Raw genomic sequence first — 17,116 nt, 5'->3', positions numbered from 1 at the left:
AAAACCAAAGTAAGCTGCAGGTTATTTCTGACAGCACCAGAATACTCATTATCACTGTCCTTTTATTTCATTTGCCATCACTTTAAAAGTCTCAGGATTAAGCTACGTATATTGACTTGTTATGTTGTCCAATTCATTTGTACCTTAATTTATAGTTGAAAACAATGTATCATAGGCTTATTAGTATTTAAGTTCATTTTCTTTTCAGGTAAGGATTATGTTAAATCTTTGTAAGCATGACAAGTAAACCCAGAGATAATGAACAAGATCATTTGTAACTTTAGTTTTGCAGCTACACATTATTAGATCTGAAAAAAATTTAACCCCCCCCCTTACTCATACACTCAGTAAGTAAAAAGCACACTTGCTCTGCTAACTCTAACTATTTTGCTTTTAAGTCTATTAATGGACACTGAGTTACAAATGGAAGTGTAAACAATGGATGTATGTAGTAGGTCATCAGTATTTGGGAACTTTCATTTCTAAAATGACATTCTATTTTCATGTTTCTAGTTTATTAATATTTTATGTTGATGTCTGGTTTTTGTAGCGCCTCAGACTGTTAAACTTGCTTATCAGCGTCATTCGCTTACAGAACTGAAGGAAGTGCTACAAGTTGAGGTAGAAGCACCAATGCTTAGCTCACTAGAGGAGGGCTGGTGGCTTCATTTGGGTTTAAATCCAGTCTCCATAAAAACTTTGGAGCAATTAAACATGGATGCCAGTAATGCAAACAGTTTGCTTCCTACAGAAGTAGAAACATTCACACAATTTACCTCGTATCAGTTAGAAGGTAAGTATCTTCTTTTTTTTTTTAAAAAAAAAAAGTGATAAAAAGGCAAAGATAGGTACTTTAACAGAGAATGACACAGTGACAGTTATATACCTCCAGTTATATTCCTCCAAGAAGGAAGGGAACGGAAGATTTCTTATTCTCAAGAGCAAAATGTTTTATGGCAATATGAAGTAGCAACACTACTACAATTAAGGTGTACTTTCACAACCTTAGAATGAACTGTAGGAGCAGAAGTGTTTAACTTCACAAAGTTAACTTTTCTATTAATGTGCAGATGAAAAGTAGCCTCCACCAGCCATACTATTTTTTAATAAAGTTGTTTCATACAGGAGCATTTCTTAACAAATAGTAATTTTGCATTGGAATATGTTAGTAAAGCAGCTATTTGTATAGTCCTATCTGCAAAAGGTCAGTGGGGAGAGTATGTTACAGTGAAAATTCTTTATTTTGTAATGCTATTCAGAGGGGGTTTTTTATGCTGGCTATGGTTTCAGATGTGAACCACTCAAACTTTAGAATTTCTCATGGACCATTATGCATACTTACAATCAAACTTTAACAGAAAATGCAAAAAGTTATTTAGATTTTATTATATAACTGTGGCCTGACTGCAAAGTACCAATTATGGTTGTAGAGCTCTAAGGACTGGCAGTAACATGATATGTTGTGAAACAGATAGGCACAGCTCATGAAAGAACATTTCCACTTAACTGCCTTTTACATATCATGAAGTGTTTAGCTACTGTGTTTAACATGGATGTTCAGCAGCAATGCAAAAAAATTGCAGTTCTAGTGAAGCACATCTTTAGGGGGAGCTAATTGCATGCTTTACTTCTTTTTTTTCCTCTAAAAAAAAATCTGTTAATCTTTAATCTTTCTTCCTAATGAAATGTGTTGCATCCCACTTCCTAGAAATCTAACACCAGTCAGCACGAGGCAGATGGTAAAAACTTCTCCTAACAGTAGCATGGCCTTCTGTTTCTCAACATCGTACATTTTTACTTAGGACTAATGAGTACAAATTTTCTAAAAGTGGATTCTAATGATCTGGGAAGGCAGAAAGAAGAAATAAAAAATGCTTTCTCTATAATTATCCAAAGTAGTTAACTCCAACCAGGAGAAAGAAAAGAAAAAATCTGTGTTGCAGCAAAGAAATTAATTTTTGTTTTTAGGATGGCTTGAAGAGAAGAATTCCTTGACAAACCAGGATCTGCTTTCTGCTGAAAAACATCAGTCAGACAAAGTAATTAATCTTTACATGTCACCACAGACTCAAAGTCAGTACTCTGCCCTGCATATGAGTCCTGCATCATCTGCCAAAATTCACAATAAAAATACATCTGTGGAAGAGCTTACTGGAGGAAGCATAAAAAAGAATAAGGTAGAAGAGGCAATTTATTTCTTAAACCAAGAAGAGAAAACCCCCAAATCATCTGAATCAATCAGCTGTAAAGATGTGTCTTCTAAACAAGACAACTCATCCAGTGGTCAAAAATCTGCATCATTTGCACTTGCTACAAAGTGGTACAACGATGATTCTGATCTGAGCAACTTTATCATGCTGAGATCTAAATGTACACTCATCCAAAGAGAGGAAAAAAATTATGTAGGTAGTCCTGAAAAAGGTATGTGAACCAGTTTATTCTGCCATTTTTCCAGGTTTAATTCTGCTCTCTTATACCAGTTACAATAGATGCTAGTTCATGCTAGTGGATTTATGGGGAAAAAAATCCTTTGAAGCCAATGGTAACATTTTTATGATCTTTGATGTAGCTGAATTTTCAGCTAATGATCTTACCTTTTGTTTTTTCCTTTGGATATCTTAGGGGATTTGTTTGTTTGTTTTGGTTGGGTGAGTGCTTTGGTTTTGGGTTTGGGTTTGTTTTTTTTTGTCGTGGTGGAAGTGTTTTTTAATAAAATAAATACAAGAGTTTATTCCTATTCTGACAAAGCAACTCTAAATGGTACTTACTCCAGAAGATTTCTTCTGTCCATACATTCTCTTTGGAGAAATATTAGTTATCAGTTGTAGTTATCAAATTAATTGTAGTTATCAATTAGTAATTATCAATACTCTTACTTATGTAGAACCAACATAGCCTAGACAATGAACAAGAGTTAAAGTTTTTCTCTGGAAAGAAGCATTTGAGCCAGTTACCTTGATGCAAACCCCGTCAAACAATGAGGCTGAATATGTCTTAGAGAAAACAGAAACTTTTTTGTAGCCCTGTTCTTGTTGATGACAATGCTTATGAAAGAATCTCAGGCTATACATTGAACATTGCAGATATACAAAATAGCAGAGAGGAAAAAGAAGTAGAAGAAATTCCTTATTTGTTTTAAAAAAGAAATATTTGTGACACAAAATATCAGGAGACATATTTCCAGATTCACTTTTCAGGATAAAGTTGTATTAAAAAAGAATATTTGTTATTTTTTGGGCTTGTATGGCAGAATTCTGCCAATAACTTTTATCTGTGTTTCAGTCGTATCTCCCAGCACAAAAAGAAAAAAAGGGTTAAAATTGTTACATAAGAGCTTTCAGCAATAATTCCTATAGAAAAGAATTGGGATATTTATTTAATTGCAAGCTTATGTAATCTTGTGGAAGAAATTATTTCTTGGTAAAATTCATCTGTTACTGACACTGGTAGATATGCATGCATAAACCCCTTCCACGGCCTCAGAGAGCAACAAGGCCAATTTTAGAAGTAGCTCAAGGCACCTGAACTGAAGTTTTATGCCACCATCTAGTGAACTCTGTCTAGAACTGCAGCTCCTAACAAGAAATCCAAATGCATTGAAAGACAAGCTATGCCACATTTAAGAATAGGCTTGTGGAGGTTTAAGTAAGTTAAATGCAGTTTTGAATATGTTTACAGGTAGACCCCCATGCTGCAGATCAGTTTTGTCTGATATATAAAGAACCCACTGAACCGTATAGGTCATTCTAAATTTAACTGAAAATAAGAAATGCCAGCACTGCTTGTAGGAATCTTTCTCTATTGTCTTTGTTGTTTGGCTTATTTTTTAAAGATGTCATTGTGTATAATATTTAGTTCAGAAAATACAGAGGAGGGAAGTGGTAGAAACAGTTCATTGATCCAATTTTGAACCCAGTTATAGCTTTTCAAAATCAGGAAGGTTTTTTTAACTTAACTAGGAAAAAACCTGTTTTTTTCTTTTCTTTCTGTCTCTGTATGATCAGTTTGCTTTCTAAGAAAACTGACATTCATAACTAAAAAAAATCAGCAATATTTAGGAGACACCTATTCAGCCAGAACCCCTCTCAGAAATAAAGAGGTAGAGCTGCCAAAGGAAGCTTTGTGGCAGAAGCTGTAGATCATGCATCGGCATTTATAAAGAAGAAGGGTAGAAGAGTTGGAAATACTAAGAATTAGCAAAAGATAGCTATAAGACAAGAGAAAGTTATTTTCAATAAGAAATTTTTCTTCCTTTTTTTTTCTGCCATTTGCAATTTCCATGTTCTTTCTGGGTCACTGACAGTACCGAGCCTTTTCTACTCACACTCACTGAGAAATTTTTCATAGTTTGAGCTCCTTATAGTCAACAACATCTTTCCGCTCATACATGTTTTTTCTCCATATAAAGGCATATGAGCTTTCATATGGTGCTATATTATAGAGCTATAGTACCTCCTTAATTTTCCCAGCTCTGTATTTCTGCCCTAAGGAAGAGGAACCTGGTAATGCCTGACTTCTTGGGCTGTGAAGGACCTCATCTCTCTCTGTGTCTCAATGGTTTTTCCATACTATATGAGCCCATGAGAACAATAAAGAAGTTCATGAAAGGAAAATGTATGTGCCATAGAAGCTACTTAATTTGAAAATATTTCTGCATGTAGAGTCATTTACAGAACAGTTTTCTTATTCATTGAACTGGTTTTGTGATGTTTGTATCTAAGTGTTCACTCGTGGTTTAATAATTTAGTGCTACAACCTGAAGAGCAGCATATGCATGTTCACAAAGAGGACAGTTCTGTTTGTGAGACTCTGAGAAAAAATGAAAAAGAACAAGAGAGTGAGGACAGTGTCACAGTCAATATTCAAGCATCAGGTACACTATTTTTGCATATGCTTTTTTATATATAACTTTGCAATATAATTTTATATTAAATAGTACTACTTAGACAAATATGGAAATTATTAGGCTTAGTCTCTCCTCCTTGTGACTGAAAATATTCCAAATAGATGGATATTTATTTTGACAGGGGTGTGAGAGCAGGCCATGGAATTCTGTTTTAAGACTAAAGCCAACTGCCTGCAAACTGAAAAGTACAGACTGAGTTATGTCTGATCTAAATCAGCAGAGATGGAATCTCTTCGTGCCAACCAGTACCCTCAAATTATTATTCTGCATTTTTTTCTCTGACAGAGTAAATGAGAGAATTGGGGGCAGGAGGGATTTGCAGCCATTTTGGTAGGAAATGTCATTAACACATGTATTCTTTCATACAAGATTGAGTCTCACCCTGTGAACTCTTGCTGTTGTACTTTTCAACACATTGTATCAAAGAACTTGCACTGACAACAGTTTTTTTATGCAGTAGAAATGGTGGAGAAGAACCTAGAAGATATTTATCCAAGATATTTTACAGCCTCAAATCAAGCACACCCAGTGCTAGAAAGTTGTAGGTCTAAAACAGATTAGTTTGGGTTTCTGTGGAAATGCATTCACTCCAACCATGTGCTTAGTGGGAGTCTCTTCCACAGAACCAGTGAAAGAGCAGAGCAGTTATTTTCATCTGTTCCCATCTGAGATGAGAATCACATAATAGCTATAAGCTTATTTTTTAATTGCTTTAAAATAAATTTTGAAGTAAGACTCCTTTAATGCAACTGGGAAAAAAATTAAAGCTTTTCTGCAGTCAAAATAAAAATTAGCATTTTGCAAAGGTAGTGTTTGTTGGGACTGAATGCACTGCTATTGTTCTTGAAATAAAGTGTGTTTCACCATGGTGGTCTTGCACATGAAGGAAAGGAATCTTTCTCAAAACCAAGCTATGGCCAAAACAGAGATTAGAGAGATTCACACAAGCATTTTACTTAATAGTGGAACATTGAAGACGCATGATTAGAAATACACCTTAGAAAGAAAATGATACATTAATATAGGAATGCCCATATGAAATTATACAAGGGGCATCCAAAATACTGTAGTATCAGACTTATTTCCATACAGGCTGAAAAACTGGACATAGTAATATAACTGTTTTTAGAATGCATAAAATTTTGAAGTTATTAATTGCTCTTATGAAGTAGTGCATTGACCAAGTGAAGTTGTCAGCTGCTAGTCAAATAATTTGTACAGATCAGTTGAAAATATTTTTGAAAAGTAAATCTTTGAAAATGAAGAATCACACAGTTCTGATCATGTTGATATGATCAATTCAACTATAATTTTAAAAAATGGGTATGGAAGAGTTTCACCTTCTTACCTGAGGAAAAGGACAGCCCTTTCAATTCATTCAGCAGTTGACAGCTCTGTCATGGATGCTAATAGCAAGAAATTTAGTTGTAATTAGGAAAAAATCGTGAAACAGCCACCCTGAAGCAATTAAGAACTGTTAGTATGAAAGCACAAAGAGACTAACAGATTGGCTTGTTTAGCCTTGCTAGACAAAGATATTAGAAGCTAAATATGAGAGAAGGAGAAAGGCTGTTTAGGTTGAAGTTATAGTAACAAGTAGACATAAAGGAACTAAGCTAAGTTTAGACTACAAAGTAGAAGAAGGCTATAGAACAATGGAATAATAGTGCAATCTTAGTGGGAATCACAGGAGTGGAAAATCCTAACTTTTCATCATGGAGTTTGATAACTTTATGAAATGCATGGAATAACATGGTTGTCTGCTGTGAGGATCAGCTTAATTCTACCACCCAGGAGGCTCCTGTGCGAGCAACTGTTTTTCTGTTAATGTTAAAGCTTTCATGAAGAAGTAAGTGTTGTTTGTGTTTTACTACGTCTTTTCAATATTCTTGAGCAGTAGTAGTATATGAAACCAAACTTTATTATTATGTTTTGTTTATCATGCAATCCAGAAAGCCAATGCCAGGCATACTGCCTCTTGGAAGAAGCAGCCACTCCTGTTCTAAAAGATTTGACAGATCTGGGTGTACTTGCTTCTGTAAACTGGAGCTTTGACAGCATTAAATGTGATCATACAAGGTTTTTCTTAAAACAGCAAGAGAAAGTGATAAGTGATCTTTTTAAAGAAGGTACAGCTTTTTTAAAGAAATGTTTTTTTCTTCTTTAATACTAGTACAGGTTTAATTGGTGACACAAAGTTCAAGATGTTTGATAAATTAATGATAAAACTTTTGGCTGTTTATCTTGTAGAGTTACAGTAATTTATTTCCTCTTTTATTTCCAGAATAATATCTCCCAGTTCTTCAGCATTACATTTATTAACCTGAATATTGTAATACAAAAAGTATTCTAACTGAATTTCATTTTAAAATATTTTAGACATGCTTCAGAAATGTTGCTTCTAGATCAAACAATGTTTAAATTATTTTTTTGTTTTTGTTGTTTCTTTCCTTTTAGCAGCTATTGTTTGTCACACCTGCATGATGCAAAATGCTAAGCCTATGTTAGAAAAGAGGAGGAAAAAAATCCATATTAATTTAGTTTCTTTCTGACTTCATTTCTTGCCTATGTGGCACATGAAAACCCTATAAAACCAGAAAAATGAAGCCAAAAGCCAGCAAAATCAGTGACCCCTTACGAAGATTTTTGGCTATAGATAAAGAGAGGGTCAGGAAAACCTCACAGCAAAATACAAACTGTGTTTGAGGAAGATTTAGAAAGACATTGGGTATTTTGAATTATTTTTTGAGTTGTACTGCTCATAGTTGAGAACTAATTGTAAGGATGACATAGCAGGCTGTCTGCTACTGCCAAGTTTTTATATTATGTTACAAGTTATGTGATAAACTTTAGCTATCTCAACTTCGTTGCTTTCTGTGCTGAATGTATTCTCTCAAAGTAAAACTAATGATAATGAAATTGCAAATGAGAAAGAAGGCAAACAAAAAAAAAATTTAGTGGTCTCTGCAGAATGACAGCCTGCAATCTGTAGAATTACCATGTTAAAATTGTCAGCAGCAGGGTTCTCTTAATTTGAGGGAGCCTACAAAAAAAGCAAACACCATCTTCACAGACGTGAGGGAGAAATGCAGTATCGATATCTGTATGAGTGAATCACAGAAAGAAAAACATTGCTGAGAAAAGTATACAGAGAACTAGTACTGCTTCTCAAGATCAAGGAAAAAGTATGTAAAAGTCTTCATTTTAATTCAAGTTTAATTTAAGAAAACTTATATCCTTTCAAATGCAGTTTACATGCTATACAAAGATAGCCTAAAGTAGGAGCTGGGCCGAGTGGCGTACTTATTCAAGCTTCAGGACCCTCTTTGCTTGTGGATTAGCTGTGCAGTATATTACCAATTGCTAAAATGACAGCAATGAAATCAATTAAAATGTTTCGTGGCTGAAATACTGATGAGGCAAATGGTCATCTATTGGACCTTCCTTTCGAGGGCAAGTGTTTTCTGAGGAATGGATAGCATTTACCCATCCCTCGTTATACAAAAACAACTGTTGTTGAACACAAAATTGACCAATGAAAAAGGTGGGTCTTTGGACTACAGCTCAAGGAAAGCAGTAAAAACTTTTTGTTCTTGGTTTAAAATACCAAAAAAAGTCAGGCTGATTTAGCTACTGTTGTCTGCACTGAAGACGCAGAAAACTGCAAGGGAGGTCTTGCATTTTGTCCCCAACTAAAGAAGCAGAAGGAGATAAGAATTCTCTTGCTGGAAGGTCCATAGAAATGAAGAAGACTCTAACATATCCGATCCATTCCTAATTAATATTTCTCTAACTCTATAGGAGATTCCAAAGCCTCCCTGGTAACTTACTTCACTCTTCTATTGCCTTGCTGGTTTTAAATAGTTTCACAATATCCAATCTCATTCCACTTTACTGTTCAGTTCTGTTCAGTCAAGTCCTTGAAGATTTATTCAAAATGGGTACATAATACAGAATAAGTAGCCTATAAACCTTTCTAGTTACTCTGTGGGTCCAAGAAGAAGCAGGTGTCCTCCAGATTTACCTTCTCAAAGAAGGTTAAGATTCTCATCAGGAGAGACTGATTAGGTAGGGGAAGGTAATATCAGAAGTTAAGACTCTACATGGATCAGTATTGGAAGACAATAGGAATTTTTCTTACGGTATGTGTGAAGATTAGCTGCGTCCAAATCATTTGCCATAAAGAATGTGGCTTTTATAGTCTAAAATTTGTTGAAAAAGTTCTGTGAAAAGCTCAATTTGAGGTTATCACTGCTTTAAAGTTGCTTATTGATTAGTGGATAATCTGCCATTTTGATTTCTTAGAAAGAGTTCTGAAATGTTTGGAAAATGGGTTAGATGGAGTTACAGAGCTGTTGAATAATTTAGTGATTTGACTAGTCAGATGAGGAAATAGTAATGTGAACAGCTGAGCTTCTACGGTGGCCCAAAAGATGGGAAATTTATCAGTTTCCATGTATATTTAAAGATTGCCCTACTAAAATCAGTAAGGCAGTGTGGGTTTAATGGCGCACCTAGGGGAACTGTTACCCCCTCCTCCCACAAGCACCACCTATCCCTACACACCTTTCAAAAACACTTCCCTGTGTGACACTTGCTCTGGGTCAGGTGACGTGGGAAAAGTCATGCTATATCATAAAGTATTTGCCACCAGATCTGACCTTTCAAGACTATGTCTGTTTAAGTGTGTTTAATGAAAATTCTGATACCAGAATCTTTTAAATTGATTACATATGTATAGCATGATTTCTGAAATTTTATACAGACCATACCTGTGTCTTGTATTTGTAAAGGTAAAATAGATGAGAAGGAGAACATGCTGTTCAGACATGCTGCTCTGGTGCACCTGCTGGTGACAGTTCGAGATCTTCTATTAACATGTGGCTTGGACACAGCACTAGGTTTGTTTTTAGTAGTAAATAATGATACCCAGAAACCCAGTGCTTTGTGTGTATTCTGCAGTCTGTCTTTCATGTTTATAGGCTATGATTCTTTGCCATCAGTATACCTCCAGCATAGCTTCAATATGATATTCAACCCTCTTTGCTTCCTTATTTCTGTTCCATCATTACAAATGAATTCACTGTGGATTGTGCTTTGATAGTGTATGTGCTCAGTTCATGACTAATACACCACTGTTCATATTATTACATGGACTTGCCTGAGAAACATTCATACAAACCTCCACATATATAATGTGTTGTCTTGTATCTCAGAATGAAAAATTTTCATTGGAATCTCTGTGTGGAAACTGAGAAACATGAAAAAATGGCAGGTCTTTTGCTGTTTACAGTCCACCTTCTGTGAATGTGGAACACTTCCACCTAAAAATATTCTGAGGCTCCTTGGAAATGAGGTACCTAAAACTGAGGGCATTTTAAGCAAAATCTAAAGTATTATCTAACATATCATGAGGCAAGGAATTTGAAGTTACAGTCCAATTCTTAGCACTGGACTCACACAGAAGCTTTTTTTGAGCTTTTCTGGTCTTATCCTATTCAGATTAAGAATATGAAAATTCGTTGTAACCCAGTTTTATGCCTGAAATGACAGTGCTGTGTTTGTCAAGTTCCCATAGTTGTGTATTGTGAATTTTCAGATAGATCTATTGGAATAGATTCATAAGGAGCTGAAGTCAGCTTTTATGAATGCTCTGGGAAAGTCAGACTCCCTCTGTCTTTATAGGAGTTAAGCTGGTTCAGAGCACCTAACTTCAGTCACTCTGAATTATCCCTTGATGGAAGGTGTTTCCTTAAAATTGATGTAAAATGGAAGACATCTGCCATAAACTGAACTATGGGGAAAAGAAATTATTTGTATTCACTTAAATATTTCTAGCAATAAAAGAGTAGGAAGAAAAATACAGAATTAATATATAAGTAGAATTCTAAGTAGAATTATTTTCTACAATTACTATAAACAATGTAGAAGGATGGGAGGGAGACAAATGAGGAGTTCTTCCTCCTCTGCTCTATTGTGGCAGAAGCACTCCTAGATGATATTTCAGAATTACACAGCACCTGTCCTTCCAGATCCCGCAACACCTCACAAAGGAAATTGCACAAGTAAAAAAGATCTGAAAAAAACTTAGAAAATTGAGCCAGATCCGAAGTAGGTCCTGTAGTCTTCACTATTGTTGTGATGTTGTGCTGTGCTGTGTGATTCATCATATAGTTATCTTAGATGTTTTTTTTCTTTATACCTTTTCAAATAACCCCGGCATTGTTCATGTTACATACAAAAGGCATCATAGTTGAGAAATAGTTGTGATAATATGAAGAGTGGTGAAAACACAGGACAAGTAAAGCTTTGGACAGTGGGAATACAAATAAAGTTGTTATTTGGTATAAACCATATAAACTACTTAAATAAAACAGTGCTGCTGGCTGGTATTTGCAGCTATAGAATGCAGCGTTCTATAATTCTAGCTGGAGTCATATAGCAGATACTACAGGAGGTATAGCAGTTTTATAAAGTTTTATATACCACTTATGTACCTGATAAGTAGTAATATTATCCTTCCATGTTGGTGAGCCATTAAATTTTCATCTTTTTTGTGCAAGATACCTTCACATAAATTTTAAATTTATGTGTAGATTAAACACAAACCTTGGCAATTATTTTTTGTCACTGCAATTACTTCTGTTGTTGCTATGTTAACAGGTTATTTGTCCAAGGCAAAGGATATCTATAAAAACATCTTGGAATCCTGTTTGAATAATATATGGAGGCAGCTGAAGATTGTACAGTACAGCAGCCAGAAAAAGCATGAAACAAATCCCAAAATAACAGAGCTGCAGTGTCGAATGTTAAATTGGATGCAAAGTTGTGGAGACAAACACAGTGTTAAGGTTAACAATGTAAACAATTTCTCTAAGCAGACAAAACTGCTCCAAACTATGTGAATAATTATAAAACCATCTTTCAACAAGGGTTGATTTATGGAAGAAAGTCTTACAATTACCTTTCCAACTCACAGTATCTGTTACATGAGGGTAACATACAGTTTGAGACCTCTATCAGGAGCAGTGCAGGTTTCTGTTTGATGAAATCTCCCCTTGTTGCATGACTGAAATGACATGCATATGAGTTTTAACATTGCCAGGGCTTCATCTTGTTGCAGGTGGTTTTGTTTCCCTAGTAAGTATATTGTATCACATCACTTACTGAAAATTATATTATAACCTTTTATTTGAAGGCCTCAATCTTCTGGTGCAAAGAGAATCATAGCACAAGTCAGGATTGTGTACTTGTACAGGTGTGGCTCAGAGTGCACACCCAATGGAGTGTATGGGTATTGTTACCCATAGATGACCTCTGCTTAAGCCATGTATCAGGCCAATCTCCTGGTATTATAATTATATAAGAAGCAAATATCTGGAAGTGATAGTTACAGCATGGAGGATAGAGTTATGGAGGAGATTCAAGTTATCCAAAGATTTTTTTTTTTCTGGATATGTGAATATTTTGGGTGATACCATGCAGTGCAAACCACCATTTTCCTTTGCAGAGTATTTATTATTTATTTACTGAATACTTATCACATAATGAAACAGAAGGGATAAAATATATAATTTTTTAAGTGTCCTGACTGTTTGAAATAGAATTTATGCTGCTGAACACACAGCCAAAAAAGATGAATCTTCAAGCTTACTTTCATTTATTTTAACTTCTTTCCATACTTCACTTCCTGGAGCTTTCTTCTTCTTTTGTTTCTCTTAAGAGTTGCACTAAGAGCTCTGAACATCTTTGGATTAAATTTTCCTGAGAAGAAAAATATAATAGCTTATTGTACACCCTTTTAGAATTTAAAATGGAAATGAAGCAACCAAAACAAAATGGTGGTAATTGTCTTGATGTCTGTCCTTCAATAGACCCTCTAAGGTGATTTCAGCATCATTTTCTTCTTCTTAAGAGTAAAACAGTTTGCTTTGTGATACCAGGATTATGCTGTACTAGGAGACATATGACAACTTTGTCATTTTAATGTCAGTTCAGTGACAATTTTGCTTTTGTTCTGAACTTCCCTATATATGATTTTAAAAATTTTTAACTGTAACTCTCCTAAGTTTTGACCTACTTGCTTGACCTAAACTTAAGGTCATGCACACATACCCATCCAATGTAAGAATATATATGATTTCATTCACAATTATAAGATTGTTTACTGTTCCCTAACATTCAGGATAGGTTTCAATGAGCCAGAATAGGCAGGAGTATACCAGTTTTAATAAGAAGTGAAAGTTGTATTGAATAAGCCATTTCCTGTTCTGTCACATCACATCAGCATGAGTTAATATGATGTGAAATATGATTATCTGGTTATCCTTTTATTGGCCAAATTCTTTCTTGATGCAGGATTATAATGGGATGTTTCCTTTGTAAGCAAGAAGTTGCTAATGGAATAGAATAACTGAACTTTACTCTTCGTTTCATTATCTTTTGTACTCGTGATTAGACAGAACACAACTAAAAATGTCATGTACCTCACAACAACATGTAATGAGTACACTGTTGTATTGTGTGGAAAAACAGGTCTGCATTTTAAAATGCAGTTGTTGTCCAAAACTATTTTGAAAGGAACCAGTGGGTTGTCAGGTGGCTGTTCTGTGCACCAACATATGGAAATGGAAATCTGCCTTAAGTTTGTCAGGCTGACCAATACCCAGAATTTCTTTTCTGACAAGATCTAACACGCTATTAATATTTACATATATAATTATCTTGCATCTGTAAGTCTTAAGAGTTAGACAATGCCATGCGCCTCCTTAAAAATCTTACCTTGTGTGCACCATGAAAAGTGTCTATACAATAGCATAAAGATTCAGAGGTCATCCTGTCTGAAAGTACAGTGTAAATCCTGTATGTATGTACATATTCTTCTTCACATACTCTGATTACATAGCAGAAGTTCAGTTTGTATCAGTTGAAATGGTGGACAAGGTAAACATCTTCTCTGGTAGTGATTCTTTTTAAAACTATGTCAGTTTGGTAGATTCTAATCCTTTTCAAAGTTTTCATCTTAAGCAGTATTTAATGAATCTCAGAGATAAGCGATCTCTGGCAGGATCACTTCAGTGTGCTCCATCTATGGTCTGGAAAATCTTTCTAATTAGTTCAGCAGTACAGCTAGTACCTCCCTCCAGTACATCACCATCTTGCAGGCTGAACTCTGGATATCTTCAGTTTAAGTTTTACCTCCATAACGATAATACCTCTAACATGACAGTAATAATCTGTCTAGTGCAACAGTAATAATATGGTATAATGTCTTTAGATAATAACTTTAAACAGCATTTTTACTTTGAATCAAATATTCCAGTTTAAGATTTCTTCTAGAACAGCTTTGTTCATAAAACTGAATTCTAATACTGATGCCTTCTGTAATATTTCTCCAACTCTTGTGGTAATGCACACATACACATGAGTTTCAAATCGTTGGTGATAGGAGAAAAAATGCCAGCAGAACTTTGACCCTGGATATGGGGAGGGCAGACTTCGGGCTGCTGGAGGAGCTAGTTAGTAAGGTCCTCTGGGAATCTGCTTTTGAAGGTATTGGGGTCCATGAATGCTAGTCACTTTTTAAGAGCCATCTCTTATGAGTGCAGAAGCAGGCAATTCCAAAGTATGGGAAGTAAAGCAAGTAGGGCAGAAGGCCAGCTTTGCTGAGCAGGGATCTTCTTGTAGAACTTTCTAGGTGGAAGATGAAAGTGTACGGACATTGGAAACAAGGGCAGGCGACATGGGAAGACTACAGAGATGCTGTTTGCTGCTGCAGGGAGAAAATTCATGCAGCCAAAGCTCGATTTTAGTTCAAGCTGGCCAGCACTGTGAAGGACAACAAAAAGGGCTTTTTAAATATGTTAACAGCAAAAGGAGAATCAGAGATAACATTGGCCCATTGCTTGATGAGGTCGGTCACCTCACAAATAGGGAAGTAGACAAGGCAGAGACATTTCATGCCTTCTTTACCTCTATCTGAAACACTGATGATGGGCCCTGCGACCCCTGGAGCCCTGTGCTGGAAGACCATGACCGGGGGGGATGATAAACTCCCAGCCAACCCTGAACTTGCTCGAGCCTTGCTGCTCCAGCTGGATGCACATAAATCTATAAGGCTTGATAGGATTCATCCCAGAGTACTGAAAGAGCTGGCCAATGTCATCATGGGACCTCTCTCCATTATTTTTGAAAAGTCTGAGGAGTCTGGAGAGGTCCCAGTCAACTAGAGGCTGGCAAATGTCCCAATTTTCAAGAAGGGCAAGAAAGAAGACCCTTGTAATTACAGGCCTGTCAGTCTCACTTCAGTGCTTGGTAAAATTATGGAGAAGGTTATTCTGGGAGTTACTGGAAAACACCTGAGAGACAACGCAGTCATTTGTCGTAGCCAGCATGGGTTCACAAGGGGAACATCCTGCTTAGCCAACTTATTTTCCTTTTATCACAAGGTCACCCATCTAGTTGACCAAGGGAAGCCAGTAGATGTGGTGGGTTTGAATTTTAGCAAAGCTTTGACACAGTCTCTCACAGTATCCTTCTGGACAAAGTGACCAGCACGCAGCTGGACAAGTCCATAATATGTTGGGTGAGCAATTGGCTGGCAGGTTGGGCTCAAAGAATTGTACTAAATGGGGTTACATCAGGGTGGAGGCCAGTCACCAGCAGGGTTCCCCAGGGCTCAATTTTAGGGTCAGTACTCTTTAATGTTTTTATAAATGATCTAGACTCAGGATTTGAATGTACATTAAGTGAGTTTGCCAATGATACTAAATTAGGAGGAGCTGTGGACTCCCTCAAGGGTAGAAAGACCCTACAGAAAGATCAGGATTGACTAGAGAGCTGGGCAATCACCAGCCATATGAAATTTAACAAGAGCAAGTGCTGGATTCTCCACCTGGGTTGGGGCAATCCTGGTTATACATACAAATTGGGGGATGAGAGGCTGGAAAGCAGCCCTGCAGAAAGAGATCTGGGGGGTTGGGTTGATGGCAGGTTGAATATGAGTCAACAGTGTGCCCTGGCAGCCAAAAGGGCCAACCGTGTCCCAGAGTGTATCAAGCGCAGCATAGCTGGTCGGTCAAAGAAGGTGATTGTCCCACTCTACGCTGCACTGGTGCGGCCCCACATTGAGGACTGTGTGCGGTGTTGGGCACCTCAATATAAGAAGGACATCAAACTATTAAGTGTGTGTCCAGAGGAGGACGACCAAGATGGTGAAAGGCCTTGAGGGCAAGAACAAGGAGCGGGTGAGGTCACTTGGTTTGTTCAGCTTGGAGGAGAGAAGGCTGAGGGGTGACCTTATTGCAGTCTACAACTTCTTCAAGGGGGGGAGCGGAGGAGCAGGTGCTGATCTCCTCTCTCTGGTGACCAGCGATAGGACACGAGGAAAGGGAATGACGCTGCATCAGGGGAAGTTCAGATTGGACATTAAGAAAATGTTCTTCACTGAGAGGGTGGCCGGTCACTGGAACAGGCTCCCCAGGGAAGCGGTCACAGCACGAAGCCTGTCAGAGTTTAAGGAGCATCTGGACAATGCTCTTAGTCATGTGGTTTAGTTTTAGGCCTGCAAGGAGCAGGGAGTTGGACTCAATGATCCTTATGGGTCCCTTCCAACTTGAGATGTTTTATTATTCTATGATTGTCATTCTGGAAAACTCCAAGGTTTCCATTTTGCCACCTACTTAGTCAATCTTGTGCTTTCTGTGCAAAGGAGAAAGAAAGATGTATGCAGGCTGAAGGAGCAATTTTTTTTACAGTACTAGAGCTTCTTTTACCTTTCTTCCAGATACTAGTCATAATAAGGATGGACTCTGAGAGAGAAAAAGCTGCCCTCATTCACACTTTATCTAGAGTAGAAGGTAAATATTTATTTTTATGTGTATTTTTGAAAGAAAAAGCGGCTGTTATTCTGTGCTTTGCTGCATTCCTGTTTGTATGGTTATTGCAGGTGTTTCTCTCTTTACTCCTCATCAGGAACCTTTCTATACACTTTTCTCACTGTTTTCTGTTACTTTGCTCTTACATCAGCCTTTTTTCTTTCTTGTAATTTTATTTTCCCCTGATTAAGAGTTCTGGTATGATGTTTTCTGTTCTGCAAGGGAATGATAGTTCATCTGTCAAGTCAAAGATTTATTTAACAGAACACTAAGGAGATGTGGGCAGCCCATTGCCCAATTATAATTGCATCTGTTGTCTTGGTCAGATTGTCTC

At 36.7% G+C, this 17,116-nt stretch overlaps 1 protein-coding gene across 1 annotated transcript in view; it reads left to right on the top strand.

Moving 5' to 3' along the window:
- The window catches only part of SHOC1 (shortage in chiasmata 1), a 58,727-nt gene that overhangs the window by 25,697 nt on the left and 15,914 nt on the right, over positions 1 to 17,116 (top strand). Inside the window, exons 13-19 of the mRNA XM_075020836.1 lie at positions 551 to 793; positions 1,969 to 2,421; positions 4,748 to 4,873; positions 6,859 to 7,035; positions 9,700 to 9,807; positions 11,570 to 11,766; positions 16,692 to 16,764. Of these exons, the coding sequence (XP_074876937.1) occupies positions 551 to 793; positions 1,969 to 2,421; positions 4,748 to 4,873; positions 6,859 to 7,035; positions 9,700 to 9,807; positions 11,570 to 11,766; positions 16,692 to 16,764 (1,377 nt within the window). The remainder of the gene's footprint in view (positions 1 to 550; positions 794 to 1,968; positions 2,422 to 4,747; positions 4,874 to 6,858; positions 7,036 to 9,699; positions 9,808 to 11,569; positions 11,767 to 16,691; positions 16,765 to 17,116) is intronic.

Source organism: Buteo buteo, chromosome Z, assembly GCF_964188355.1.
Source record: "Buteo buteo chromosome Z, bButBut1.hap1.1, whole genome shotgun sequence".
Classification (NCBI taxonomy): domain Eukaryota; kingdom Metazoa; phylum Chordata; class Aves; order Accipitriformes; family Accipitridae; genus Buteo; species Buteo buteo.
The sequence above is the reverse complement of the archived record's forward strand: the minus strand, read 5'-3'. Positions and strand labels throughout refer to the sequence as shown.